This window comes from Aquila chrysaetos, chromosome 4 (genome assembly GCF_900496995.4).
Source record: "Aquila chrysaetos chrysaetos chromosome 4, bAquChr1.4, whole genome shotgun sequence".
In the NCBI taxonomy this organism is placed as follows: domain Eukaryota; kingdom Metazoa; phylum Chordata; class Aves; order Accipitriformes; family Accipitridae; genus Aquila; species Aquila chrysaetos.
This window is the reverse complement of record NC_044007.1, coordinates 35,124,569-35,152,401: the sequence shown is the minus strand read 5'-3', so window position 1 is coordinate 35,152,401 and position 27,833 is coordinate 35,124,569. Positions and strand designations below refer to the sequence as shown.

At 38.4% G+C, this 27,833-nt stretch overlaps 1 protein-coding gene across 5 annotated transcripts in view; it reads right to left on the bottom strand.

Annotated features, from left to right (window-relative positions):
• Positions 1 to 14,395: 14,395 nt before the first annotated feature.
• Positions 14,396 to 27,833, bottom strand: part of JPH1 (junctophilin 1) — a 91,369-nt gene continuing 77,931 nt past the window's right edge. Inside the window, exons 5-6 of one of the 5 annotated variants that reach the window (XM_030012109.2) lie at positions 20,429 to 20,524; positions 14,396 to 14,756 (exon numbers count right to left, since the gene is read on the bottom strand). In XM_030012109.2, the coding sequence (XP_029867969.1) occupies positions 20,444 to 20,524 (81 nt within the window). In that variant the 3' untranslated portion in view covers positions 14,396 to 14,756; positions 20,429 to 20,443. Of the gene's footprint in view, positions 14,757 to 17,882; positions 20,323 to 20,428; positions 20,525 to 27,833 lie in introns of those variants that run through there. The other 4 variants (XM_030012106.2, XM_030012107.2, XM_030012104.2 and 1 more) reach the window with 4 other exon arrangements.

Sequence of the window (27,833 nt, the reverse complement as noted above, 5' to 3'; positions counted from 1 at the left end):
AAAAATTTTGGCTAACATATTTACCCTGCATTTTGGGAGCAGCATCATGAAGTCTATGTCGATGACAACTGTCAGACTTCAGTTAGGAGTGATTGAGACTTTGTATCTTCAGCATCTGTTCCCCTTTCTTCCTATGCAGTATTTTCATTTAAAATAAGACATGAACATCTGAAATATTTTATTAAGTAGCTCACTTTTCACATTGCATAAAATAACTCTAGGAATATAGAAAGAAAATGTTAAGAAGTTGAACTCCTTAGGGGAAAGTAAATTTCTCAAAGCACAAGCCCAGAATAAATCTGGATCAACATTTTGCCAAATTCCTCCATCAGGGTTCTGTCACAAGGAACAGAAAAGATAACACATATGACCTTTTCCTGAGAACCTCCTGTTCACTGTACCATGCAACCTGCTGGAAAAGCATCATCCTCAAACAGGCATTTTTTACCTGTCTTTAGCACAGGCCTGCCTATGAGAATGTATCTAAACCATCTTTCATCTTGGACTGGTCATGGATTTTTGGAAACTTACTCTGCTTGAGTGTTCGCTCCAGTGAATTTGAAGTAATCTCATTTGAAATGTGTGAACATTCATGCATTTAGACATTACAAACAGGTTTTTTTCCACATAGGGCTTTCTGAGCAGGCTGCCTAATGAGGTAGGGGAATTTACGTCCCTGGAGAGGTTTGGGACCAGGCTGAGCAGACGCCCTGAGAGCAGCGTAGGCGCTGCTGGTGCAGTGTAGCTGTAGCTGTGAGACAGGGGCATGAACCTCTTGAGCTTACCCCTTGAGATCTTTTACAGACTGGTTTTCTGTAGGCACCCTGATGGCATGACTCCGATGAGCTAAGAGATAGTAGCTTTCAGCTGAACCTATCCTGCATTCCGGGCAGGAATCTCCATGTTTGTACGTGGGAGCTGAGGGTAAAGGAACCTGTGTTGGCTGGAAGTCTAATTACATCCCATCCTAGAGTGATTTGCAGGAGAGTTCAAACTACAAAATTCATAATTCTTTGAGCTAATACCATCTACCGTGGATGAACCATATCATCAGGAAGAGTTTATCTAGGATCTGGTCATTTCTGTAGCTAGAATAAACATCTGTTATTTTATTCATATAGTAGTACTTTTATTTACTGCAGGGCAATATATATGTATTCTTAAATAATTAATGTATAGGCAGATTGTATTTTTTGAGCTGAGACCGAAGAACACCCTAAAATATGTTCGGATTGATTGGCGGACTCTCATTTAGGAGAAGATCACATAGATAATAACTTAGAAGTGAATATATGTTTGATGAGACAGTCACCATTAAAATGATAAGGGGTTCTACATTCATCCAGTCTTAGGATGTACGTTACAGTCAATCAATAAGGAAAGATTTAGTCAGTTTTGAAGGGACTGAAAATTTATGTAGCTGTTACAGAGTGATTCTTTGCAATTTTTGCTTTCATGGCATAACTTGCTAAATATTATTTAAAAAATGGGCTGATCACCATTCTCTCTTGTGCTAGCAGTGTGAGCTGAGTTACGTGCTTCTTTCCTGCTGAATGTATATCTGAAATGGTTTATGCATATCTCATTTTAAATTATGCTGATATGTTGGAAATATATAATGCAGAGACACCAGAAAATAGCCTCTACTTTAAACACTTCTGTAGTCATTGGCAGGACTACTCAAACCTATTCAAGTATATTTAAAAGTCCAGAATGTAGAATACATAATTTGGTCTTTGAATGATAAACTTGGCCCTTTTTTGCATGATAAACTTAGTCCAAGTACTTACAGTATCTTTATGGGCTCGAAAGCTTTTATTGTTAATTGGCAAGTAGGCCTTTTCAGATGTCTTAGGATTCTCTTTTCACAGCTAGATGGAGACTTGCTATGAAAAGAAGACACCATGTCCAATCACATCAACCAGATCAGCTGATGATCCAATTTCTCATCTCAGTAATGGGGATGCAACTTCTCTGAAGTCCTTAATAGCCTTGAGATGAAAAATTGGCTTAACAGAGCTGCCTGTGGTTTGTTTGTTTTCCTGAACAGTGCTACGCTATGCCGGACCCTCAGGATGGCTTGAAGTTAACAAGCAGTATCAATAAAGTAATGATAATTGTAATAGTGATTTAAATTCGCTAATTATTCCCAGTACTAGATAACTATTTTGCTGAATATATGTGAACCAGAATGTGATCAGACAGCACCAATTATTTTTTTCCTTCCTACTATAACTGTGTTGATGCCAACGTAACTCCGAGCAATGATGATTCTGAACAAGCAGAAACAATAGTCCGAACATACAAGCAGTGAACATACAGCTCTGGTATGGCTATCCTGTCATCCTGTAGGGCCTAAGGTGGAAGGTACTTTTCATGTTCCCACCATGCCTGCACAAGAATTGAATTCAATTCCAACAGGTCCTCAAATGGGACCAGAGTCAGTTTCTGAGCTGGATGCTCACTGCCCAGCCCTCTCACGGGTGCACCAGGGAAGCTGTGGACAGGGGACCTGCCAGGGACACGTGTCTGCTCCCACCTGGGAGCTCCTACAGGGTGCTTTGGGTACGCTAAGTACATTTTTCCAGACAGATAAATCTTATGGCAAAAATCTCCTACCAACTCCATTATTTCTAAGATGGGAAGTTATGCTTCCAGATCCCTCAGTGGGACCCCTGAGTGCAGAGATTTCAGGACACCAAAGAGCTCAGATGCTAATTGCAATCTGTAATCTTTCCGGTAGAAGAGCTTCTTGGGTTTGGAAACAATGGTGCCCGTTTGCTTAGCTCACCAGCTTTACACTCTTCCCTCTCACTGTCTCACAGCTCCATCTGTTTCCCCGATTTCCTGCTTGCGTGCTCCGCTGGGCTGATCATAAGACCTGCCCCAACCATCCCCACTGGGGAGAGCTCCTTCAGATGTGTTTTCTCTAGCTTGGCCTCGCTTTGCAGTAGTGCAGGTTTTGGAGCTGTTTCCTGACAGCTTCCCATCCTTCTTGCTCTTGAGGGGTTTCTAAAAGTAGGGTGGACTGACAAAGTCTGCTAACAAAAATATGAATCCTTTGTTTCTCAGCTGGAAAGGAATAAAGTAAAATTGCACTGGAAGGAAAAAAATTGCATCTCCAAATAGACTTTAAATGATGACAACGAAGAAGTAAATATTATTTAAATATTTATAAAGACAATAAGTAAGTATACATTGTAAGCTCTACAAGTGAAGTATATGCTGTACAAAAAATAAAAGTATTAAGTCAGTCCCATCTAGTCCCATCCCAGAGAACTTGCCTCTACTACTGCTCTGCATGTCTGGCTGCTTAGCAAGGCCTCCAATAATGATAAATTTGTCAATATGGTCTCCCCATTGTCATATATAAAAACCCCAGCACTTTGCACCTGAAAATCCATGTTGTGCATGCATTTTGCCTGCTTAGCAAGCAGCTGGGTTTTGTTGCTGTTTTTTAATTATCTTTTTAAAATTGTGGTGCTAGCTGTTAGCATGTAGTCTGTCATATTTCACAGGGAACTGCACCCTTTTATATCAAGTTATGCATTTTCTGTGCAATCATTTGTTTGCATATACATTCATCTTGTGCAAATAAAATGGAAGTGACTACACTCCAAAAACATCAAAGGGAGTTAAAGTACAAACCAATATGAATTTCTAAGTTTCAGTGTTCATCCTTCTCTTTTCAAAATTTATTTTAGGGCACAAGGGGAAAAAAATTACTGTTGTTTAGCTGGTTAGTAACAGCTGGTGATACTTTATTTTAGTTGTCCCATCATTATTAATACAGCAGATAGTCACCGTAACAACATTCATCAAAATAAATTCATGAAATGTTCCCATCTTATATGCTTTAACTGGAATTTCATTGTAATTTAGCACAACTGACATGTTCATTTGAGCCAAAGTACTGTTAATACCTGAGTTAAACAAAATAATTCTCTTTATGCCTGAGCTCTGGGATATTATTTGCACTGGTTGCTTTAAAGTTGCATGGTCCTGAACTAAATATCCAAAAATGTTGAAGAACTTCAAAGGATCATAATGCTCAAGTAATCCAACAAGTATTAACAGTCTCTCCTCCCTAAAAAGAGAATCATTACATAACTAATTAATTTGCCATAGTAAATAATCCACTGACATTTACAATAAGCATCCCTATTGGAGGTTGAAATAAATATTAAGTTGCACGTAAAACTATAAATAGTAAGAATTTTGATGCCAGGCAGTTTCAAAATACTATGGAAAATACATGACTGCTGGCTATGTGAAATAAATTTGTAGGTCTCAGCAACATGAGCATGCAAACAGCGCAGCTATCTGTGAAAGCGGCCACGGTGCAGACCTGCCCAGCACCCTCCTGTCATGCCGGCGGGGGGCACTGGTCTGTATGTCCCATGTCTGACTGAAGTGTCTGAATTTTGTTTTTAATAGCTGTAGCTTGTCTCAGCTGGAGGGAGTCTCAGCATGAAGTCTCCATTTAAAGGCTGAAGCACAGTGTGTGTGTGTGGGATGGAGTCCCCCCCCACTGCCATGGATGGTACGGACAACCCCTTGTAGGAGGGAGGCAGAGATGAGTACTTGGGGTAGTCTGAGACCTTCTAGGCGGGGTGTTGTGCAATTTTGGTTGCTGTCACACCTGCTGATCTTAGCTGGCCTGTGAGGTTGCTGGCTAACGCTGCCCATCGTGCCCCCTTCCCTCAGTGGAGGTTATGAACCCCTCTGACTGGTTCCATTGCACAGATGTTCTGTTCATGTGCTCTGGGTGCTGGAAGCAGCAGCCTCTTAGCTCAGCTGCAGGGCAGGTGGCAGGACTCACAAAGTGATTTAAAGTGCCAAGTATCAAAGCAGCAAGCAGAGAGTGCTCCTGAGCGTGAGGGGATGCTGTGCAAACTCCAGTGCTTTGAGGTGTTGTAGTAGTATCGTGCCTTGACCCCAAATTACTGCAGGCCCTGTGTAGGTCTGACCAGCCTGTGCTCATGTGCCTCCTGACTTGTGTGGCTCGTAGCCCTAAAACACAGGCATGCGAGTCCCACGGAGCTCCGAGGACGAGCACCGTTTTCTGTGTCACACAGGAAACCCCCCGGTTGCTCTTTCACCTCATCCTAATGCATAATGACACTACGTGCTGCCTCGCTCTCCAGCTGCCACCATAAACCTATTTTTGTTTCTGGCAGAAGAGGGGGACTAGGCAGGCCCAAGGCTTGACTTCCACAAACCAGCTCCTGAGCAGCACGTGGACCTGGCTGAAGGTCTGCAACAGGGGATCCACCTTGGCCAAATCTCAACTTGTCATCCTTTCCCTCACAAAAAAATTAGCATTTTTGTAAGCCTTGTTGCATATTATTTTCTTATCATTTGTAATTATTTGTATAGGTTAGTGCTGCATATATACAGATGTAAAGATAAGTGAGAGAGAGCATTATTGTACTTTTTTTTTTCACAGACTTTTGATCAACATTCCCTGTGATCCCTGTTCTTGGAAGACCAGCCAAAGACTAAGACTGGGACATGTAACTGGACTCTGGTCCTGCAGAGGTTTGAAGATGGAGCCCTGTGGTCCTGCAGCTCAGGATGGTTTAATTGACCCAGGAATGGTTTAACTGACCCAGGAATGGTTTAACTGACCCAGAATGCTGTCAATTCACAGCTAAAAGGGGGAAAGCCAGGAGTCAGAGGATGCAGTTAACCCAGTGTGATGTAACCGGAGGAGGCTTTGGTGACACAGGGAGCTAAGCAAGCTGTGTAGTGAGCAGCACGTGTGAAGGGCATGTTTCTGCTGAGAAATGAAAGCTAGTGCAGAGGGTGACATTAGAATAAGTCAGACCCCTGGGAAGTGTAACACAGGTCGCAAAGGAGAATGCTGTATCACAACAGGAAAGGGATAAATAATAGTCTTGAACATACCGGTGTTTAACACAACCTGGTCAGCAGTGATAATACTAAGTGAAAAAGGATACCGTCAGAGCAAGGGAGCTGAAGATGGATGAAAAGACTTGGAGGTATGGAACATCGTATGAATATCAAACTTAAGCAATAAGACAACTTGGCACAACAAGCCAAAGAGTAAGACAGAAATGTGCACAGCTATTTAAAAGACTAAAGAAAGTGAATTATTCCTCTAATTTACTCTTTCATTTAATACAAGAGCAAGCAGACACATCTGATGCCTAAGACTCTGACAGTTTTAAACAAAATGAACAGTTGGAGAGCATCTGAATTTGCACAATGGCTTATAAATTAGACCTAGATCCACCGATGCATTTACACCTGATAGGCATACCTGTAGGTATATTCTGTTTTGATACTCGGGTTTGTTATCCTAGTCTCTTTGATCAGTTGCTACTCTTAAGCATTTTTGCCCATTGGCAGTGGTTGTGCAGGTGAAGGGGATGCGGCCATTGCAAGACAGTAATTTGAGGACTGAGATCTATTGGCTTTATATTCTGCTCATGAATCAGTGAAATCTCTGACACATAAAATAAATTATCTGAGATGTTAGGCAACTCCACTCCTTTGGGTAGGTGTGTGAAGCCAGTCATTACATTTGGACAGGCAAATGGCTGGGGTGCTCACCACATCATGGGCTGCAAGGAGAGAGGACTGTCGCTGGCAGCATTAGCCTGAGCTCTCTGGCACGCAGAAAGGTAGCTAAGGAAGACATGGGACTTGAGGTCACCCAAACTCTTACTACAGCAATGAGAATATTCACAGGGTTACTCAGCAGAAAAGAGGGATCAGCACTCTCCTGCCATTGAACATACATAATTGATTACAAGAATTAGGAAGAAATTTTTACTTTCTTGCTTCAGGGTTTTGCCTGATACCTCTGGTACAGGTACCCGCGATAGCATTTCCTGCTTAAGGTTTAAACAGTGAATATGCCCATTTTGTTGTATTGCTCTTTCTTTAAATGGTGTGTTGCAAGGGGCTAAGTTTTGAATGGAAGTGGTACATGGAGTCCCGCTGGGTAGGACCATTTCCATAGGTACTTTGTTAAAACGCAGGATGATGAAGGATCCCAGGCAGAAGCAGCAGCCAGCATAGTGTTAGAAAATCAGAATACTGCTTTGCAGTTTCATGTTTGACTACACTGACATTGGCACAGATCCTGTTACTATGAAAAGGTGTAAAATCTGCAAAAGTGCCTACTCAAGAATCAAAGTCTCATCAGTATCACGTATTTCTAAATGACACAAACACGTAAAAGCTCACATCCCTCTCGTTTCAGTGAAATATAGCTCCCTTTGCAAATGCTATCCCAAATATGTTAGCAGAAAGGCTTCAGTTTCTACTTCAAGGATGAGCATCCCAACATTTACCACGGCATCTGTCCAGAGTCGTGGATTCTGCAAAGCCCTACTTGAATTGTGCTCAATGTTTAGGAGCAGATTTATTAAGGATTTATTTTACAAAGGTAGTGAAATACCAAAATTTGAGAGATTTCACTTAATTGTTTAATTTTGCTTGAGATCTAATCTTTAAGGAAACAAGCTGAAAACGTCCTGTATATGTCCCTTCCTCCCCAAAAGAGAGCATTCCTGCATTTGGATGAATGTTTGTTTATTCATTTGTTGCAGTAACACTATGATTAAGCAGATGTTAATTACATCCTTAATGTAATTGAATTAATGTAATAAATGATCATCTATCTTTTTATTAGATTCCAAGTAATTATTTCCACCCTCATCATACTCTGGTTTTGTTTACATGGTATAAAAGCTTAAATTTCCTACTCTTTCTGTTAAAAACTGTAAATTTGTTGGTGGGAGAAGGTAAGTCACCAAATGTTTTGGTCTATGTGAACTTTTCAAGTGGACGGGTATTCATTTTGAAGTTATATGATCCTGACAAGAACAGTGTCTGTGAAGTCAAGGAGAAACAATGTCTACCATCTCGGTGTCCTTAAACAAGCTGTACATTTCAGTAAATATCAGAGATTTATTGGTGAGCCAGAGGGAGATGAAGGAAAGGCTAAGGTTAAGACTGCCATTTATAACTTTTAAATCACTAATGATCAGGATGAAAATTTAGCCCTTTGAAGTCTCCCAGGCTGAATGGTGTGAATGTTTACTATTGACCCCTTCTGCTGCTTCTCTTTGGAGCTGTGCCAGCACAGCACATTTTGCACCCATGTCCTAAGTGAAATATTTCTCGCAGTAGTTAAAAGGAAAATCAGTGTAGAGTGGTACCTCTTGCATATTCAGTAATAAAATGTTACACTTTGCATCGGTGATTCACCTCTATTTTAAAGACCAAAAGGCCAAATTATGTGAATCTCTGAAGAATATGGAAAAACTCTGGAAACTCAGGTGAGACAGGTGGACTTCAACATGTCAGGAGGAAATAGATAGCTCGCGTTTCTGGTCTGTCTTTTTGACTTGCGTCATTCATCCAAAGTTGCTAGTCAACTTTCTTTCAAAATCAAGTAATTTTTCCTTGTAGAAAGCAAATCAGCTTGTAAGACCTCCTATCCAGCTATAGAGTAATTCTGTTTACTGCAGTTGCATTTTCTACAGTTAATAGAAGGTATTGGTTGATCACCATTACCACTGAATTACACTATTAACTTTCTATCTTATGTGATTTGAGTAATGCAACAAAGGTAAGTAAAAATGGGCTTTCTGATGTGGATGTGCCACGAGCAGCACCTGTGGCTTCCAGGAACAAAGCCTCTTCCTCAGGGAAGACCCAGCATCTTCTTGAAGAGACACAGATTGCTAAGGATTTAAAGGTCGGTCTGGAGCCATGTGTGCCAGACTGCTGTATTAGATCTGATCTTACGCTTGACTTTGATTACTTCTGCCATGGTAAGTATTAAGGTTAGAAATATTGGAGTGGCGTTTTAAAAAAAACAAAAAGGAACTGTTGAGGGTGGAGGAGAGAAGGGCTTATCCCATTCCTAGTTAAAGCAGGTCTCTAAACAACAGTGGTAGCTCAGGCCTGCAAAATTTGTTCATCTGTTTCATAAATTCTAGAACTAACAGAGTTATCTCAAACAGGTTCAAGGATTCCTGTTATGAAAAGAGACTAAAGCATTTTATTTGTCAGGCTCTGGGCAGCAAGAGAAATGCGGGAGGATGCAATCATACAGCGACTACGGACAACAGAACGCCACATTTCACATTTTCTTGCCTTAGCTTTTCTCAGCTTTTCCCAGTTTCTCCACAGCATGTACTCCAGAAGCATTTCAGGTCTCCACTGTTATTATTATTTGAGATAATACCCCATATGTAATTCTACTCTAGTTAAATATGTTAATAAAATTAATATACTGTAAATACATCTGTAAATATGCCCCTTGGAATATTTGATGTGCTCTAAAACAGGCTTGTGTTTAGTCCCCTGATACAATGAGAAGGTCTAGAAGAATAGGAAATAATAACGCAGCCTGCAAGCTCATGTCATGCCAGCTATTTCATGCCAAATGTTGTTTTCAAGCACCTGGCAAGCACAATTCATTCATTTTCCAAATGTCAGTGGCCAGCCAGCTCCTCAGGACATTCCCTCCCAACACAGGGACACTCGATAGGCGCAATCGGGCAGCTCTTGGCTGCCAGCCTTGTTCCCGAGTCACGTGCACAAACTGTAAGGACGGAAGCGCCTCTTGTTTCTGTTTTTGTCTTGCAAGCGGCAACTTTTTCTGTTATCCTTCCTGTTTATTTTACTCCGCCATCAGTATTTCGCGGTATTTCAACGGGGCTTTGACAGATGCATATTTGGAATACTGAAAATACTCCATAGGTGCCTAGATGCAACAACTGGTTTCTGCCGTAATATGCAAAATATTAATGGTATGCTGTAAGCACCTATCTTTTGGGGGCCGGCACAGCTGTGGGACTCGGGCACGTGCTCAGATCTGCTGTGAGTGCCATTTCTCATCACTGTCCTCTCCAGGATACAGTGCTCCAGACCCAGTGTTGGTGGGGCGAGCGTAGGTTTCAGGAGGCCTCTGCCAGCCAGCGCCTGAGCCCAGGGTGCTGCTCCACCACCTCCTGCTTTCCAGCTATAGGTCCCATCGCAAGTCCTCTACCCTAAAGCTCGTGTCTACCATCGGCTGGCAGCTATAATGTCATCTGAATAGTGAACTGAAAGAGGCCTTGTCACTACACAGAGGGTGTCCTCAGTAGGGTATTTGCGTACAGTCTGTCTGTGCAGCCTTTGAGATGCAGGCTTGGCTTCAGTGGACATAATACGACTGTGTACAAATGGTTTTGGAGGTTCTCCGGCTCATAAATATAAAAGCACTTGTCATTTCGATCCAAAATAAATTCAAATAATGCTTCTTCCTATGCCTAAAAATACATTTTCTTCAGTCTTTTCAGTACCTCTCATTTTAGTGTGAAGAATGTGAGATGGGCAAACACAGGGTTTTGAAATGTCAGCCAATTAGCTAGTAGTCATAAGGTGAATTGAAAATGTTTTTCCTTTTTTTCTTTGTAAGACAGCATCTCACATATCTAAACACTCTGCAGTCCGTATCTCTGGCAGCTGAAGCTATCCTTTTATTTTTTTGTGTCAATCACTACAGACTTGCAATTTAAACAACTGTTAAAAACATTCTGATGCTTAAAATAAAAAAATGTTTGTAGAAGTGGCCAGAAGCATTAATGATAGACTTTACAGCCGGCTATATGCTCTATGCATCCAGTATTTTTACCTATTTGGCAGCAATGGATTATAGCAGTGCTCAGTCTCCTGGGTAAACGATGAAGCTCACATGTCCACGCTGAGTCTTTGAAATGTCTTTGCTGCCTTCAGGCTGCTTGATTGAGAGAAATGGCCACAGTTACCAGCAGGAAATAGTAAAACTGTTGTTTCTTGCTGTCCAAGAAGAAAGGACACTGGACAACAGGGTGTGTGTGTAAAAAAAACCCAAACCCCAACAGCTTCACCCCCCCACCCCTTCCATGAAGAAGTGGTGCTTGGATGAAGCCCTAAATCTTCAAAGGTGTGCAGGTGCCCACATAGCCTTTTGGGGACCTGACATAAACTAGTTAGCACTCAGGTAAATCAGAGGAGATTGAGTGAAGTCTGGTTTACGGGAAGGAGTCCTTGGCTAAAAGTTGTCCTTGATCCTGCATTTGTTCACTTTTAGGGAAAAACTCGTATTTCCTCTCAGCATGGTCAGGCAGGAGACAGGCTGAAAGGTGCATGGTCAGAGAGGGAATGCTGATGCTTTGGAGAACTGACCTTTGTTTGGAACAAGGGCTGTGTTTATGATCCTGCCTTTCACTGGTCATGTTTTGTAGCCATTGACTCTGTTCATGTTAACATTTGCACTAGTATGTAGTATGGAGTAGTACTCTGGATGCAATTAAAAACCCATGCAATAGATAGCTTTGTCAAGGATGAGGGGATGGCAGTACCTGATTACCAGCACATATGGTCATTGGTGCCAATGGAGCATTATAGTTTACTCTCCGGCTGAGTCATCTCCCCCTGAGGAAGTTGCATGAAAATAACACTTAACAAGGGTGATAAAGACTGTAGAGATAAAAGAGAGTGAAGAATCTGTTAGCAATATTTCTGTAGCAAGCAGATGACTGAATGCATTTCCAAATGTTACGTAAGTTCTTGCATGACTCACAACACCACAGTCTATAGAGCATATGCAACATTTGGTACAGCAGCGAATCAGTGTAAATACCAACAACATTTTTGTAGTCTTAGGAGATGCTCACAGAAGTAAACCTGCAAATTTGCATTAACGTTCTTTCAGATGGGGAGCTTGTATGATTATATGGTGGTTTATTTTTTTTCTTGTTTTATCACATCTTTATTGATAGCAGGAAAATCACATTGTATAAAGTATTTTTCTTAGAGCAGTTTTACACAAAGAGTCAATAAAATGTACTGCTACGATGTCTGCATTATTGATTTCTTTCAGTGGAACTCAAGCCAGCCTGCTGAAACAGCAAGCTGTTGTTTTCTGCAGGTTTTGGACACACATGTTTTCCTGAACACTTAATAAAAGGAGGCCTCCTGATAACTTCACTTATTCCCACAATTTAAAAATTGTATCAAAGTCCACTGAGTATCTTCAGCTGAGAAAATGAAGGAGATGGGACATCTGTGCTGTCATTGAAGACCTGACGCTTCCTTGGTGTTGCTTCTTGGGTCTTCTTTGGGCTCCTAAGCCATCTTTGTTGTGCTTCAGTGCGGTGTTCTTGCAGGACTGCCTGAAGCTTCCCAGCCCACTTCTTCCTTGCACTTCTTCCTGCACCACACACCCTGTTCAGCTCAGCATGTGTGGGTTTTGGCCAATTATCCCCTCCACTCGTGTGCATTCAGTCAAAATCCTCACATTCTTCTTGACTCTCTACTGCTCACGTTTTCTTCTTCCTACCATCTGTCTTGTCCTAACATCCTCCTACCTTATTTTTGCAGTACACCCTCCTTTTAAGTTTCTCTTCCCCATGTAATCTGTGTGTTCCTGTAAAGAAGGGCTCATTCTCCAGTCCCCCTGCTCCTTCCCCTCACACCTCTGCCTAATGCCCAGATTCCATCACAATTAGCACAGAATCACATAAAATAGGCCATAAGGGACACTCAGAACTCCTTCAGTCTGTAATCTTGTCCACAGTAAAAATATGCCGCACCTGAAATCCTACTGTTTCCGTAGTAATCTAATTCAAAGACATTCTTACAATTTGAACATTTTTCTTCATGCCTAACTCGGATCTCAATTTTCATGCAATTTAAGTCCATCTGTTTTTGTCTTAATCCCCGTGGGCATGGAAAGCAGCTTTCTAGAGCAGCTGTTTGTGTACTGAGGACAGTTACTCCTCAGCCTTCTACCCTCTTCATATTCCTATCTAACAAACTTCAGTTTCTTCTGTGTCTGATATTGTCCATTTTCTTTCTATTTTTTCTCTCCATAAACAGTCCTTTTCCCTCTCTTTAACACATATAGGTCCCCCATGGCTTCTCCTTTCCCCTCACTTTCTTCCCTTTCCCCATACTTTCTACTCTCCTGTTTTCGATTTCAACGTGTCTATACCTCCTTGTTCCTAAATATTCGTTTTCAATCCTTCTGGCAATGCCTGTTCTGCTGTGTATCATGGGTGCATGTGGAGGCTTGTTGCAATCTATGCCAGGAATGTGTTGCTTTGGTATGGCAGGAATGCATGGAAGCCATCCGCTGTGATGTAAATGTCTTTCAGTTACCTTCTCTCTGCAGAATGTCTTTTTTAGTCCTAGCCCCTGTGAAATGCTGCTGGTGCTCTTCTGCCTTCACTGTTTCCATGGTAGCCGATCCCATCCTTTCGTGACTTTCTCATCAGTGGCCTAAACAAAATCTAGAACTGTCATAATTAAAATGGAAAGCAGTTTACAATATTTTTGAAGGCTGGGTGGTATTACATGATAAAAGTACTTTGCAGCTAAAAATGGATAAGTAATTAAGCACCATTATCTTAAATTATGATACTTTCAGAGGTATTCTGTGGAACATGTCCTGAATATAGTAAAATTGCAATGTTAAATACGGTTAATGACACTGTTCCAGAAGTACAGAACGTAATGGTTTAATTAACCCAGAGTTACTGCAGCCTGATTTTAACTAACTTCCCCCCCCCCCTCCCTTCCTTAAAAGCACTCCCAGTTCAAGCATTTCAGTTGTGTGCCTTGGAATCAGATCCGGATTTGGATTCTGACTGAAATCCCCAAATTAGAGCCTGTAGCTCCAATGGCTGATCCAAAATCCAGATCTAAATGCTTTCAACTTTTGGCATATTTTTAGACCAGATTCAACATTTTCATAGGCTGCAGTTTTCAGTGTAATATCTGATTTCCTGCTGCTTCCCCCCTTCCCCTCCCTGCAAATGTCTTTGAATGGTAACTGTGAGGTGTTCAGGAGCTGGAAAATTTTTAAACTTAGGTCATTAAGTGTAGACTAAGAACTTTAAATATAGGCAGCCATTCTCAAAAACCTTGGTCATGATCTGTCTTTTGTGGTCTAATGCAGTGTCTCTGCCAAGCTGCTATTCAGTGATCCACAATTTGGAAATTCGAGAAAGACATGTCTCCTCTCTCAAATTCATGTATTGATCTCAAAGGAATTCAGGTACTGTGATGGATTAACGCACACTTTATTATAGTGAAGGATAACACCTGGAATTCTATTCTTTGACTACATTCTGTATTTTCTTCCAATTTTGGATAAATCAGCATAAAAAAAAGCAGAGTTCAAAACCTATGGCTTAAAGCCTATAATTCACCTTTCTGTCATTTATTGCTCTTTACTTAATTAACATTGAAGCCACTTACGAAAGTAAAACCTAGTCTTTGTCTAAATGTATGTGCCCCAATTTCCATGGAGCTGTCTGATTAATCAGTATAAAACATGGAGGAAGACATATGAAAACTCAGGCAAGTGAGCAAAACCAAATTTCCAACAGAGGATATATTTTATTCCGTCCAACAATCCACACGTTTATATATCAGGTCCAGAAATCATCATACCACACCGTCCAAGTAAATCGCAACCCTCAGCAGGACTCCTTGGTCTTCTGAGTTGAGAATCAGCTTCAGCTGTACGGCCAGTCTTTTTCACAATCTTGCTGTGGACAGTTGTGGTGGAGTTCATAACCCAGTTGATACAAGATTTTTTTTCTCAATGATGACAGCATTATGTTGGTTTCTATGAATTACTAAGAGCCATTAGAAATCTCTGTGTATAGGGTTTTCAGTCATTTTCTTTTCTCTTCTCTTCAATTCCCACATACTGTGTTTAAATCACCATCCTGACACTGAAAATAGCGAGTATAGATTTGAAATCAGAATACAGCTGCATAAACCAGCATCAATAGTATGCAGAAAACCAGACCAAATTAAAATTGTGACATGACACGTGCAATTTGGCATAGGTCAAACTGCAAGAGAGATGGTTTCCATAGCCATAGAAAGCTAAACTCGCTGCTTAAAGAAGCATGCCCAACTGAAAAAGCATGTGTTACTGGAGTAAGTGGTGGAAGCGTGGGGGCAAATGGCTGCATGTGGGGAAAAGGAGAGTATGTTGAATTTTCTAGCATTGGGGGCTGGGTGGGCAGTGAAAGATAAAAGGTAATTAAAAAAATAGTGGAAGTCCAGAAAAAATACAACCAAAACTATTTAAAGGGTGATAAGGAAAATCCTGTTCTTTTCCATCACTGAAAAAAATTCAAGACCTTCCTCTTGGAGAACTGGCACTCAATATACTGCCACTTTGCACCTAAAATCTCCCAGATAACCAGTCCCAAGTGATTGTGAAAAACCTTAGCTGCAACAAACACATATGGAAATGATGAAATTTAGATTATCAGGTTAAAAAAAGTCATCTGTTCCCTGCTTTTTTTTTTTTTTTCCTCTTTCTAGCAAACAAAAGGAAGAAACATGAGAGATTTAAACAAATTCTGTTACCAGCTTCATTTTTGTTATTGGTTTTCTGGGGGTGAGGGATTTGTTCAGCTGTTACAGTGATGGTCACAACATAAACTGTTTAGACAGATGAAGTTTTGACTTTTTCCTCCTATTCTAAAAGCCATTGACATTATAGACAGTTTTTCTTCAAGATGTTGTGTATGGAAATTATATTTACCTCCTACAATGGTAGGAGGTGTAATGTCTCTTATTTTGCAGTTTCTGCGTCCAGTAGAAAAAAAAATTGAGATGGATGCTGTAGGTGGCTCAGCTACAGCATGTTGGCATCCACAGCTTCTTGCTCAGACTTAACATAATTTCTATTTTTTCCTGTTTCTCTGAGTATTAAAATGAGAGAATGAGAAGACTACTTCATCTGGAAGGCTTATTTAATTTCTCTTCTCTTCATTTGCTTTGTTTACTGAATTACATTTCCATAGGAGAATGGTACATAGAACTGTCTCCCTTGACCAAACGGTTCAAATGAGCTATGAGTAAAATAATTTAGATATAATTCACAACCATGTTCTATTAGTAACAACTAAGAAAGTTACTGTAGCTCAATGAGCAGTACATTTCTGCAGGCTTGTATCGTTGCATCCACATTATTGTCAGAATCTTTTAATATTGTGTAACTGTATCTTAATAGAGCTTTTAATAGAGATGTAATGTGTCATTAGAAGTTATGTAAATAACTATTTCAAGACTTTTAAACAAATGCTCATAAAGAGGCGTTTACTCCTTTTAAAGTCAGCACTCAGTTGTATTAATGATTTTTTTAACATCCATCTGTATCTGAAATGCAAGTTGTAGTCATATGTCATGAAATTTCTGCTTTTAAACTGAATCCCTCCTTTTGGAAAGAAAATGCAAAAGATTCCACACTCTGCATTCCTTACTGCTTTTCTGACAGGAAGGCAAAGTAAGGACTATATATACTGAGTAGTGAAAGGACTAGATACACTAAAAAGCAATGATAACAGACGATTTTTTTTCTTCAGCCTTTGGCACCTCAACATCATTCATTTGCTGTCTTTCTGTGTATACTATATATATTGTTTAATCAGATAAATGGAGTTGCCCAAGAAACCAGACCTCAAATTCAAAGGTGAGAGCTCACTGCCTACTGGCATCTGTGGGCAAAACCACAACTGTGCCAGGAGAAACTACTTTGCTTTGGAAAAAATTTCCTTGCACTTAAGTGGCGTAAAATTTTCCATGCTAGAGCAAGTCTTGGAACATTAAGTTGTATTGTGTGTCCATGGGTATTTTTTCCCCACAGGCATAGCAGATGCATTCCCACATAAACCCATTTCTAAGTTTACAACTGATAGTAACCACCAGTAGAAACATCTCAGAGGAGATCTGCTTTCAGGCACCATAGAAAAATTGTTGTATTTCTGTGTACATGTTGATTTTTGAGAATTATGAACATTGATGGGCAGGGAAAGCTGTCGTATTTCTCAGCTGACTATGAAAACTTATTTTTCTTCTATTTCTGGGCAAATCCTTTGCTTGTTGCTGTTAAGATTAACATATGCCCAAGTATATTATCACCTTTGTAGAACTTAAGAAATATTTAATGTCAACTTTCCTTTCACTGTTGAACATGTTATACAATGTGGATCACAAAATGTCAGAGAAGAGTTGTCTCAGTGAACTTGACTTTAAAATTTTCTGGCATTATAGTTATTTCTGCTTATTTTTCTTGAGAATGTATTTTTCTCTACTTGAAGTGCCAAAAATTTTCTTCAGGGAGTGAGTTATTGCATAGAAAATACAAATTCTTAAAGTTAAGCTTCATGCTGGTAGAGTTATTTTAAAGAATAAGAGAGTAACAATTACTTCCTAAAAACATGTTTCCATTACACAGGAACTACTAAGAAAACTTGCTCTCCTTTTCAACTAAACATTAGGATTTCAGTACAGTTGGCTAGTAATCTGAACTGGAATCATAGAAAATAAAATTCTCAGCTGATTTGCTAGTTCAGCAAATGTGGTGGCTTTAAGACAGTTGTAACGGTGAATTTTCTCTATGTAGAATATTGGCTCACAAACTTCATGCTAATTTTGAATGTATGAAGACCTTGAGAAGGGCGGAAGTCTAAAAAAGTTGTTGATTCACTTACAAGAATAGCTGTTAATGGACCAGTCACTCACTGATTAAAACATGATTGATTAAACCATCCCTGTAGTGGGAATATAATTTAAGATGCTAAATTTATAATGATACAAAAATCCTGTATCAGAAGGTAGAAGAAGACACCTAAGGAAACTTGACTTTTTTTCTCTTTTTTTTTCACTTTTAATTGTTTCCAGAATCGTTTTGTTGAAAACAGTAACTCACAATGATTTCAAAGGGGCCAGGACTTCACCCATCTTCCTGCTTCACTCCTTGTTTATTGAATTTCTTAGAAAAATTGTTTCCAGAGTGAACAAAGTAATTCATAAACAGGAAAAACTAGTCTGAAACTCTATTAATAACCAACTTATTTTTATTAGAGCAAATACAGTTGTGAAAACTGTACATTGTACATTTTGGGTCAAGAATTATAAATAAACTCAAAGATAAAGAGTTCATTCTTTGACAGCAAGAAACTTTAAATAGACAAAATGACATTATTAAGTACATTGGCAGGCTTCATTGTGCTGTCCAAAATGTAGTGTACAGTATAACAACCAATTATAAATAGCCTTTCATGTAAAATACAGCTGTGCACATTTTAGAAAAATACCAACAATTTGTTTGAGCTTTGTTTTAAAAAAGCTTATAAATCATACATATTTATAAATGGTACTAACATGCTTACTTAAATTTATAAACATTTTCATAAGCTTTGTTACCCATTATTTCCAGAGCATAAAGTATTTTAAATAAACATTTAATAGGAATTAAATACGTCAGTTACAAAAATTACCTCTCCATGTAAGGAGACAGGGTCTGATTTCACTGTTGGATGGAACATTTTGTCCATTATGTCAAGGCTTACACAGTAACTTGTAAAATTTTGTTCTTATTTAAAAATTACTTTCCTAAATTTAAAACACAATTTAAACTTTTTTAAAAAATAAATATACAAGTTCTATTTTCATTTGCTCTCTTTCTGCTTTCTTCTTTATCCACACTGGTCAAAACACAGGATTCTCAACATACTTCTGTAAAAAACACCACGGTGTTACTGCCCTGCTCAGAGCTGCTTCGCTGCACAATATTCAGTCCATACCTATGTTACTTTAATATGCTGCATCAAAAGATAGCTAAAGTACCTTGTAAAAATGTCGCCCATTAAACCATGCAAACACTTAGAAAGTTTACAAACAGGTTCAAAAACTATATTGTATGAAAGGTTTTCTAATAGAGATAAAATAAACCATAATACAAGCCCTTTGCTTTTTGTAGCTTTCAATTAAAATATTTACTTGCCAAATGATCACACCACATATTTTCAGTAAATAAGCATGCTTTTGATTAATATAGGGTACAACAATTACAGTATAATGGCACATAAAAAGAAACATGACCACATCATTTGAACAAAGGGCTGTGAAACTACTTAAGACAAACTTTCCAAATGAAAAATTTTGACGCTTTTTTAATGCTGAGGTAAAATTATAAATGGACTTTAAAGACACGGAAGGCATCAAATCAATAAACAATCACTTAACATTTCTCAACGCTCTACCTGAATGTATTCAACACAAATCTAGTATTTAAAATTATAATTTATTATGAGCATTAGCTAGCTTAACTGTCATTGGCATTAATGTGCACTCAGACAAGACTTTATTTTCACTGCTGGCAAAATACCTCAGTGTTGAAACATCGTAATTCAAATCACCAATTACCACAGCACCAGAATTAAAAAAAAAAAAACAAAAAACGAAAAAAAGTCAACATGCAAACCCTATATCTCATCTTTCTTGGCTTATTCTGATATTCCACCTCCTGTTTAGAATGTGCTGATATCAACTTAAGATTCTTATTCTTTTATTATGAAAAATTTTGCTTGCTATCGGCATAAGCATTTGAGCATTTTTAGGAAGATATCAACATCTCTAAATTTTGCAGTCATGGTATATTACTTACTAAACCTTAAATCAAAACGGCTCTTCAAGTTTAGGAAAATGAATTCAAGAATTTTATCTTCGGATTAGAAAAAGAGATTTCATTTTCTGCTTCTGCTGCTAGGCAGAACTGGTAGCTTTCTCCAGGTTGGACTAGACACTATGTTATGGCTATACATCAAATTTCATAAACAACGAATGAACAGAATCATGCACAGGCAAATGAAATTCAATCTCCCAGAACACTGCAGGAGATGTTAAAAGCAGCAGGTAATGGAATAAGACTGGTGACTGATGCTGCTAACTATTTCTTCTAATGAGATAGGAGTGAACGCTGGAATCACTTCCACAGCAACAGAATCCTCTGACCACATTCCTCTGGCAGTCGTTTTCCCATCTCCCCACTAAAAACATCAGACGGTAAAATAGTAAGGCAGCTGTTAGCTTCCATCAACAAAAAGTGCAGCTCCGTACATTTCCAGTTTAGTCACACTCTGCTGGAACAGATGGAGAAGCCAACGCACTTCACTGGCGGGGCTGCTTCAGCAGATTATTTTGTTTGTTTTCCAACATGGCTGCTTGCTTCAGCTTTCAGAGGACCCCAAAGCCACGAGCCATCAGCAGAGAAACTGATCTGGGCCCCTGGCTGAATTTTCCAAGTTTCATCTCTCTTGCGTCCCATCCTAATTCCAAGCCTCCTTCCCTGTGTCTGAGTATGACAGGTGCCATTTAAAAGGCTGATGACACAACTGCAGAGAACTGTGGGCTAACACCACTAGTTGTCATGACTTCACTGAAGGGTCAAAACAGTTACATTATTAAATAACTATGTTGAATCACATTCAGGCATAGCTAAAATTAAAGTAGGGAACATTAAAAGTATGCAAAGAAATTAAATCTTTATCATTTGAGGTGGGGTGGATATGGTGATTTTATATGAAAACAAGACCTTTCTTACCTTTCCTAATTCCAATCAAGTTAGAAAATGGACAAAAAGAATGGCTAAACCAATATTCAACAGCATTACCAGTGCGATCATGACTGAGTTAGGGCCCTGAAAATAAAATAAAGATATCAGAATTAACGCAACCTTCCACACTGCACAGCAATGAGCATGACCTGACTTTATAATTTCTACTCGTCTTGACCTTGCTCTGAAAGATTACCTAATTATTAAAAATACAGACTCTGCTCCTTAAACATAGCCATTATCCTTGGTATTCAGGTGAGCTGAATAACATCTCAATGATATTGTGAAAATGAGCTGGATAAATACAGGCGAGAGTATATTATTACACTGTTCTTAATCACACTGAGATTAAACCATCTGACAAATACGACTGCATAAACAAATGAAAACAAACCCATGAACACAAAAACAATATCAGCTTAAAATAAAGTAAAACAAAGAACTTGAACTGCTTTAGGAAAGCCGGAGCACTGATTTTCATCCTTACAGTAGGTTCCTTCTCTAATTCCAACCCATTTCGAAACAGACATAACAATGTGTTTTATGAAAAGAATACCCTTTTTTTCATAACCAAAGGGAGAAAAAAAAAGTTACTTACCATTGCACTAACATACCTAGCAAAGTTTCCATTACAGATTAAAAAACAATTTCACACCTGTAAAATTAAACTTGTTTTGATTTACTCTGACGCTTATCTTACAGACCTATGTACTGAAGAAATGAAAAGTCAAAATACTCCTTCCCTTCCTAGCTAGAGCTAAACTTGGTTAGAAAACTTAATCATTACATAACTTTAGTCTTTCTGTGAAGCCAGAGAAGGAATTTTTTAATTCTTTTCAGCAATTTTGGATAAATTTTTTAAAACACGGATGCTTTCTAATGAGCAACTTGAAATAATGTCCTGAACAGATGGAAATTCTCTTCTGTTCTCCTCTTAACGTATTTGGTTTACTACAACATATTTTCACAAATATTTGTATACGCTTATATTTTAAGGTTGCACATTTACTCTAAGTAGAAACAGAAAAACTCTTCACTCAGACAATACTTTCCTAAATCACAAAAAAGCCCAGCAAAAAATCTCTGCAGAAAGCTATCTTCTGAGATATGTAAGGATCACTGGCTTGCATAAGAAGGTAAATATTTCATTAGAAATGACATAATTTTTTTCGCTTTCCACATAAGGCATGCCTTGCAGAAGTTCATTATGCTTCATGACAATGCTAAGATTAGCTATATAATTTCTGGAATGCTAAGGTGTAAGAACTTGCTATTATTAATTTGCTGCAGCAGTGTAACTGGGAAGCTGTTGAACAGTACTTGTGTCATTACTATATCACATGCTCTTACCCTGAAACAGTCTCATTAAACACTTTCTACCAGAACACACCTTCACACAGTAGTTAAGATGGCAGGCCAGATGTGTACTGCTAAGTTCTTGAAAAAGTCACAAAATATATTATGGCAAGTACTCCTTAAATCTCTGGGGAGTCTAAACCCAACCAGCACCTCTATCCATAAAGTTCCCTTTGCACCTATTCAGAAGTATCTGTTCACATGCTGAGGAACTAGGCGTTCAAGTTCAAACAATGATTGGGACTATCAGGATGCTAGTTAAATGTTGCCATAGGGGTAATGGTATTGGCAGCAACATTCACATTTTACTTAACAGCAAGCAGAATGTCTAAAATATTCACTAGGAAATTGAAGACTAGGTTTAAGGTCACCTTAGTCAAAGGGATTTTGAAAAACAAGTTCCCACTTACCAGTGGTATGTTTTAACCACTGGGTCACAGAACAGAAGTGGAACCATGTTCCTTCCTTCTTACTGGAAGTGAGCCACTATGTGCCAAAGAATATGAGACACCTGGTGACAGAGAACAAGCATAAAAGGAAAGCATGGCTCCAGATATGGTTACGTTTCTGACCACAGCACTGTAAGCAGCCTTGCTGTTGTAGTAGTGTGTAACTCAAGGTTAATTTCTTTCTTTCTGCATGGTCACAATTGTGCTGGGTACTGCTGTGCTTTTCTACTGTGAAGGAAATCCAAGTTTCCATCAGGATTCTCACCAAATGCACTTGGCAACTGTGAAATTTATGCATGAAAGCCATATTGGAAGACTTCGAGCAATAGAATTTGTTTTACTTGAAACAACAGCTACTTTGAGAATCTCTCAGTTTTGCTGTCTTGGAATGTCATTGTCAACACCCTTAGAGTGAACCTGCCATTTAACAACTTCTTTTGCAAAAAAAATCCCTGACTCTCATGACAAACAAGAATAGTACGTACATGCTAATATTACATACCTCTCTACACAAAGTATGATTACACTATTAATTTCCCCTAAGATTTGGGTTCAGCATCTTTCTTTCCAGTGCTGAGCCACTAGAACAGAGTGCTCAGAGAAGTTGTGGATGCCCCACCACTGGAAGTGTTCAAAGTCAGGTTGGATGGGGCTCTGAGCAACCTAATCTAGTGAAAGATGTCCCTGCCCATGGCAGGGGGGGTGGACTAGATGATCTTTAACTGTCCCTTCCAGCCCAAACCATTCCATGATTCTATGATTCTAATAGGGACTCCCTGTTTGATCAAAATCAGGTCAATAGCTCCCTTACAGTTTGGGATTGCACCTAAAGATTTTATAGTTATACTGCACCAGGAATTGCAAGGAACTGAAGGAGATCATTGCCTAATACTGTTAAAATTCACTGGGATTTGGCCGTCTAATGCTTTGCATATTTGAAAATGACATCCATGGAAATTAAGTTGATTTATTACTACTGAAGAAAAATTTGGATCTATGGGGACTTCACAGGAGCCAGGAACTCATTCATTACCTGAAATATGTCCTGAAACAGCATCCTGATAGCTGCAAGACAGCTTTTGGCTGAATGGCAAGTTAGGACTGCAGCTCAAACAGCAACTCGGTATCATTAGTGCACAGTATTACAGAAATAAGCTTGGTGGAGGGGGAGGGGACTTCTCTATTGATGCATCTGTCAGTCAGGTTAGGTATAACAATCTCACCACAATAACATTAGATAAATTAGGCTAAAAAACCTAGGGGATATAGTCTGAATCAAGAAATCTCATCTACAAAGACAGGAGAAAGTGACACCTTAAGAATTGGGTTGTTGATTTTATCTGAAGATCAAAGAAAAATGTGTTAACTGTTTATGATAATGATCTATGCCTTATACAAAAAAGTAAATCTCATCTCCTTTGGCTTGCTATGTGCATTTTGTTTCCTCTTCTGATTAACTACAACTTTCGGCTCAAAGCAGAATTTCCTGATGTACTAAAAAAAGATCAAACAATATTTGTGGAGCACATGGTTATTATGCAGCAAACTACTACCTGTTTTGTAGACACCTATGAAATGAGCATTTAACGCTTTAAGACAAGTGCCATAAATACGACTTTAGTGTCCTGCAAGGGCTTAAAATAGCAAAAGCCAAAATTAGTCTGAACAGTCCAAGAGTGACCAGAACAGGTGCACTAAAGAAGCTGTAGTAGAAAAACTCCAGTCCTGCTTAAAAACTGCCCTTTCAGCTTCTAGTAAGTCAGACACTTACGTAGCTAAAAATATAACCATATGATTAGTTTTCATTTGTGGAGGGAAGAAAGTTATTTTCCTAAAATGTAGTGCCAGGAAGTATCGAGACTAGTCTTGTAATCCCATTGCATTAGGAATGCCTATTAAATTTAGCATAAAGTTCTTGCTCAGAGGTTTTTTTTAGGGTCAGGCAAATACTGATCTATTTTTCTAACATCATGGTAGTTATATCCCTTACTAAATGGATGTTAAATGAGCAAAGAGGTGAGAGTAGAAGCACACTGGGTAACATTGAGCAAAACGTAATGATTTTAGATACAGGTAAAAAACAGGATAAACGCTCTGTATGGCTTAAAAATCTTTACCTACAAAATGAAAAAAATGACAATATAGTAGAACACTTGTGTCTGGGCTTGTACCCGACCTAGCAACACATGGACGCGTATCAGGCAAATAAAATGTGTATTCATGAATATACACTACAATGGTATTTTTTGCAATTCAGTTCTCCTTTTTTACCCAAATCCAAGACAATCTCAAATTAGCCCATAATCAAGGTGGGACAGCAGCATGCACGCTGAGACAGGGGCTAGAGGCTGCTAACAAGCAATTAGAAACAACAGCTAGTACTGGTTTGTGGTCAAGTGTCTCTGTGCACACTTCACACTGTGGTAAATATAAGGTAATTTGAAGGTGCCTAATTGTCAGTGAAAAAAGGATGATTTACGTCTCATTTATTAGGGTAAATGCCTGCAAACAGACAGCTATTTTGGAGCAGCTGACCAATGGTGAGTTTGTCATCATGCTTTATGCATGTTTTCACCTTGATAAAACCATGACTCTTTCTTATGAGTTCTGAAATGATTTTAAACTGATTTTTGAACATTAGAAAAGAAGTACATAAACACATTTATATGTGTGGCGTAAGATGTATGTGCTGATATTTTTCAAGTATAATGCCAGAAATGGGGATATCTAGAGATATCTAGAGAACAATACTGTTCCTATAACTAACATATTGCACAGATGACACTCTTAAGGATGTAACAGATTCACAGAAAATATGAAACATGAATTTGATTACTAAAACAGCTGCTGCAGACTTTTCTGTAAATAAAGTTGTTTAAAGTTATTAATCCAAATTAAAGTTTATGTTTCATTCAGATGTGAGAAATGGCTTTGATTTAGATACATGGAAAGAAGAACTGAAAATCTTACATTCTGTATCTATGTTCTTAATGCATTATCACTGGAAACTTGGAAAAAGCACAGCACAATTTTATACAGCACTTTTGGATAATCTCATGAAAGTGCTCAATAAATGTTATAGATTAATTTTTGCATTCCAAAAACATGTTTTCTCATTCTCTTTTCATGAGAGAGTTCTTTTCCCTTTATATTACTTTAAAAATATATTTTTAATCTTCTATGAAGGATCGAAGGCAGATTTACTTTCAAACCACAACAAAATCATTTGTCAGGATGACTATAAAGCAATTGCAATTACTGACTAAAACAAAATAATTCCCCAGTGCAGCCCTAGAATTCTGAAGTCTCTCAACATTTAGAAGTGTTTGGGATAAAGAGAAGTACACTAATCTAGTTTCTCCTCAGTAACTGCGCACTCTTAGGTTACGCAGCCACTGCGTAACTGCAGCACACTACTAAGCTCAGTCCAGGAGCACTGGCAGAATAGGCTACTATTTTTCTGAAGTTGAAAGGTGATACTAAAAACGAAAAAGAAAAGTCTCCAGGCAATGTTAACAGTCATTCTGTACTAAGTCTTTCCCTCAGCCTGATAGGCCAGTAGGCTACTCCTTTCTGCTTTAACTGTTTTAGGATTTTTACTCATTTCAGCATTTTAAAGAAATAAGCATGTATGAAATTTATTCTATGAGGGCAAATTTTTAGACACATATGGAAGACATCTTTGAAAAAAACACATACATCTACATATATCTTAAAATACCATTATATTAAAAATGAGTTCCTAAATTCTACCTTCCTCCCTTATTGAAATGCTGATAATAAGAATAACGCAATTAGGGTGCTCCAAATGAAGCAGAGGGACAGTTCCCAGATGACCTATAGTATCAGTAAACAAACAGCAGCTACTGTACAATATCTCATCATTTTTCCACCTTTCCTGATAACAAGCTAAAGGTTCACAATCCTTATCCTGATTATTCTAGAAGGTCAGTAAACTGCTGTTTAGGTGCTCTACTTGGTTTCTTAAAGTGAAGACTCCCTCAGCTCCAAACCGTCATTGGTTTCGATGGAATGTAGGAAAAATAAGGACTATTTCTAGCCACTTATTTTAACCAGAGCCAAACAAAAAATTCCAATTCAGGCTAAAATTCTGTGCATGCTCACTCAACATTCACAAGCCTGACAGCTTTGTGTTACCCTAGATAGGAGTCATATCTGTGAGATTTGAAAGGTTAAAGGGCTGATATCAGCTGTATTACAGATTTGCAGATTACAAAACCACTGTGAACATCTACTTTGATCCGCACAAAACAGAATATAAGCTTCCTGCTGAACTAGAGGGTATCATCTTGACAAAACGCTCATTATTGAACTATTCAGTGACAGTTCCAAAAACTCAGCATCTGAAAACTGATGTTACATTTAATTAATATCATTAAAAGCAAGTTAAAAGATGACTTTTATCTAAATCTGTCCAGCTGTTGGATCTTCTTACACGTTTGCCTGTTAGCTTGGGAAACTATTTTATAAAGTGTACTTACAGAAAGTGATTTAATGTGTCAGATATTTTTACATTCAATCTTTCATTATAAGATATGTTTTAATCATTCTTGCAGCTCTTCATGGGACTTCCCCTTAAGGTTTTTTTCATTTTAAATCCCTGATTTATGGACACTGTATTTTATTCCAGAAGTGGTTGCACTAGTGCCAAAACCAGATAAAACAGACTCCCATGTACTCTTGCTTAATCTTTCCTGTTGATAAATCTAAGGATTATATTAACATCTCTGAACAACAGCAACAGACTGGGAGCTCATGCTCAGTTGCCTCTCTTGCTCCTGATCCACCAACCTTTTCCAGTCCCAATCCTGCATGGCCAGGCTCTGTTAACCGTCTTTCAATATAGAATCTTACATTGTGCTGCGCTGCACATGGATAATTATACTTGCATCTTTCTTAGCAGGTGATTTGGATCAGCTTGTATTGATGATCTATTGTCTTCATTATTTATCAGTTTCCTGGTGTCTGTGTCTTCTGTAAACTTCATGGGTAATACTTTTATGTCCTCTTCCATGTCATTAATAAGAATGTTAATAAAATAGAGCAGCAGAATTAATCTAAGAATGATCTCACCAAAATAATACCAAATTATTGATGTTTTTCTAATTATTTTTTTGAGAAACATCAGTCATTTTTTTAAAAATTATTTTAATGTGACATTTAGCCTTTGCATTACTCTGGCTTCCTTGTCAGAATAAATAACTGTGTAAAAGCAAATCAAGTGACCTTCTTGATTGAGGATATGATTCCTTTGTTACACCTGAAGATGTCAAACTTGTTTGACAAGATCTTTTACAATGCATGTTGGTTGGAAATTCTTACCTCTTTATTTTTAAATACTTTATTAATGAAGTCTGGTGTCAATTATTCAACTGTTTGCCTGAGATCAGTGCTAGGCTATCTGGATCTCATTATATGGGTCATTCTGTTTATCCCATCAATAATGACAAACTGTTTTTTTTCTACTGGAATAGCAAAAATGATTCAAAGAAACAATGCCTATAAAAAAGAAACATTATGACAATTATCTAGACCTCTTCATTTGCTAAAGGTTAACTTTAGGATCT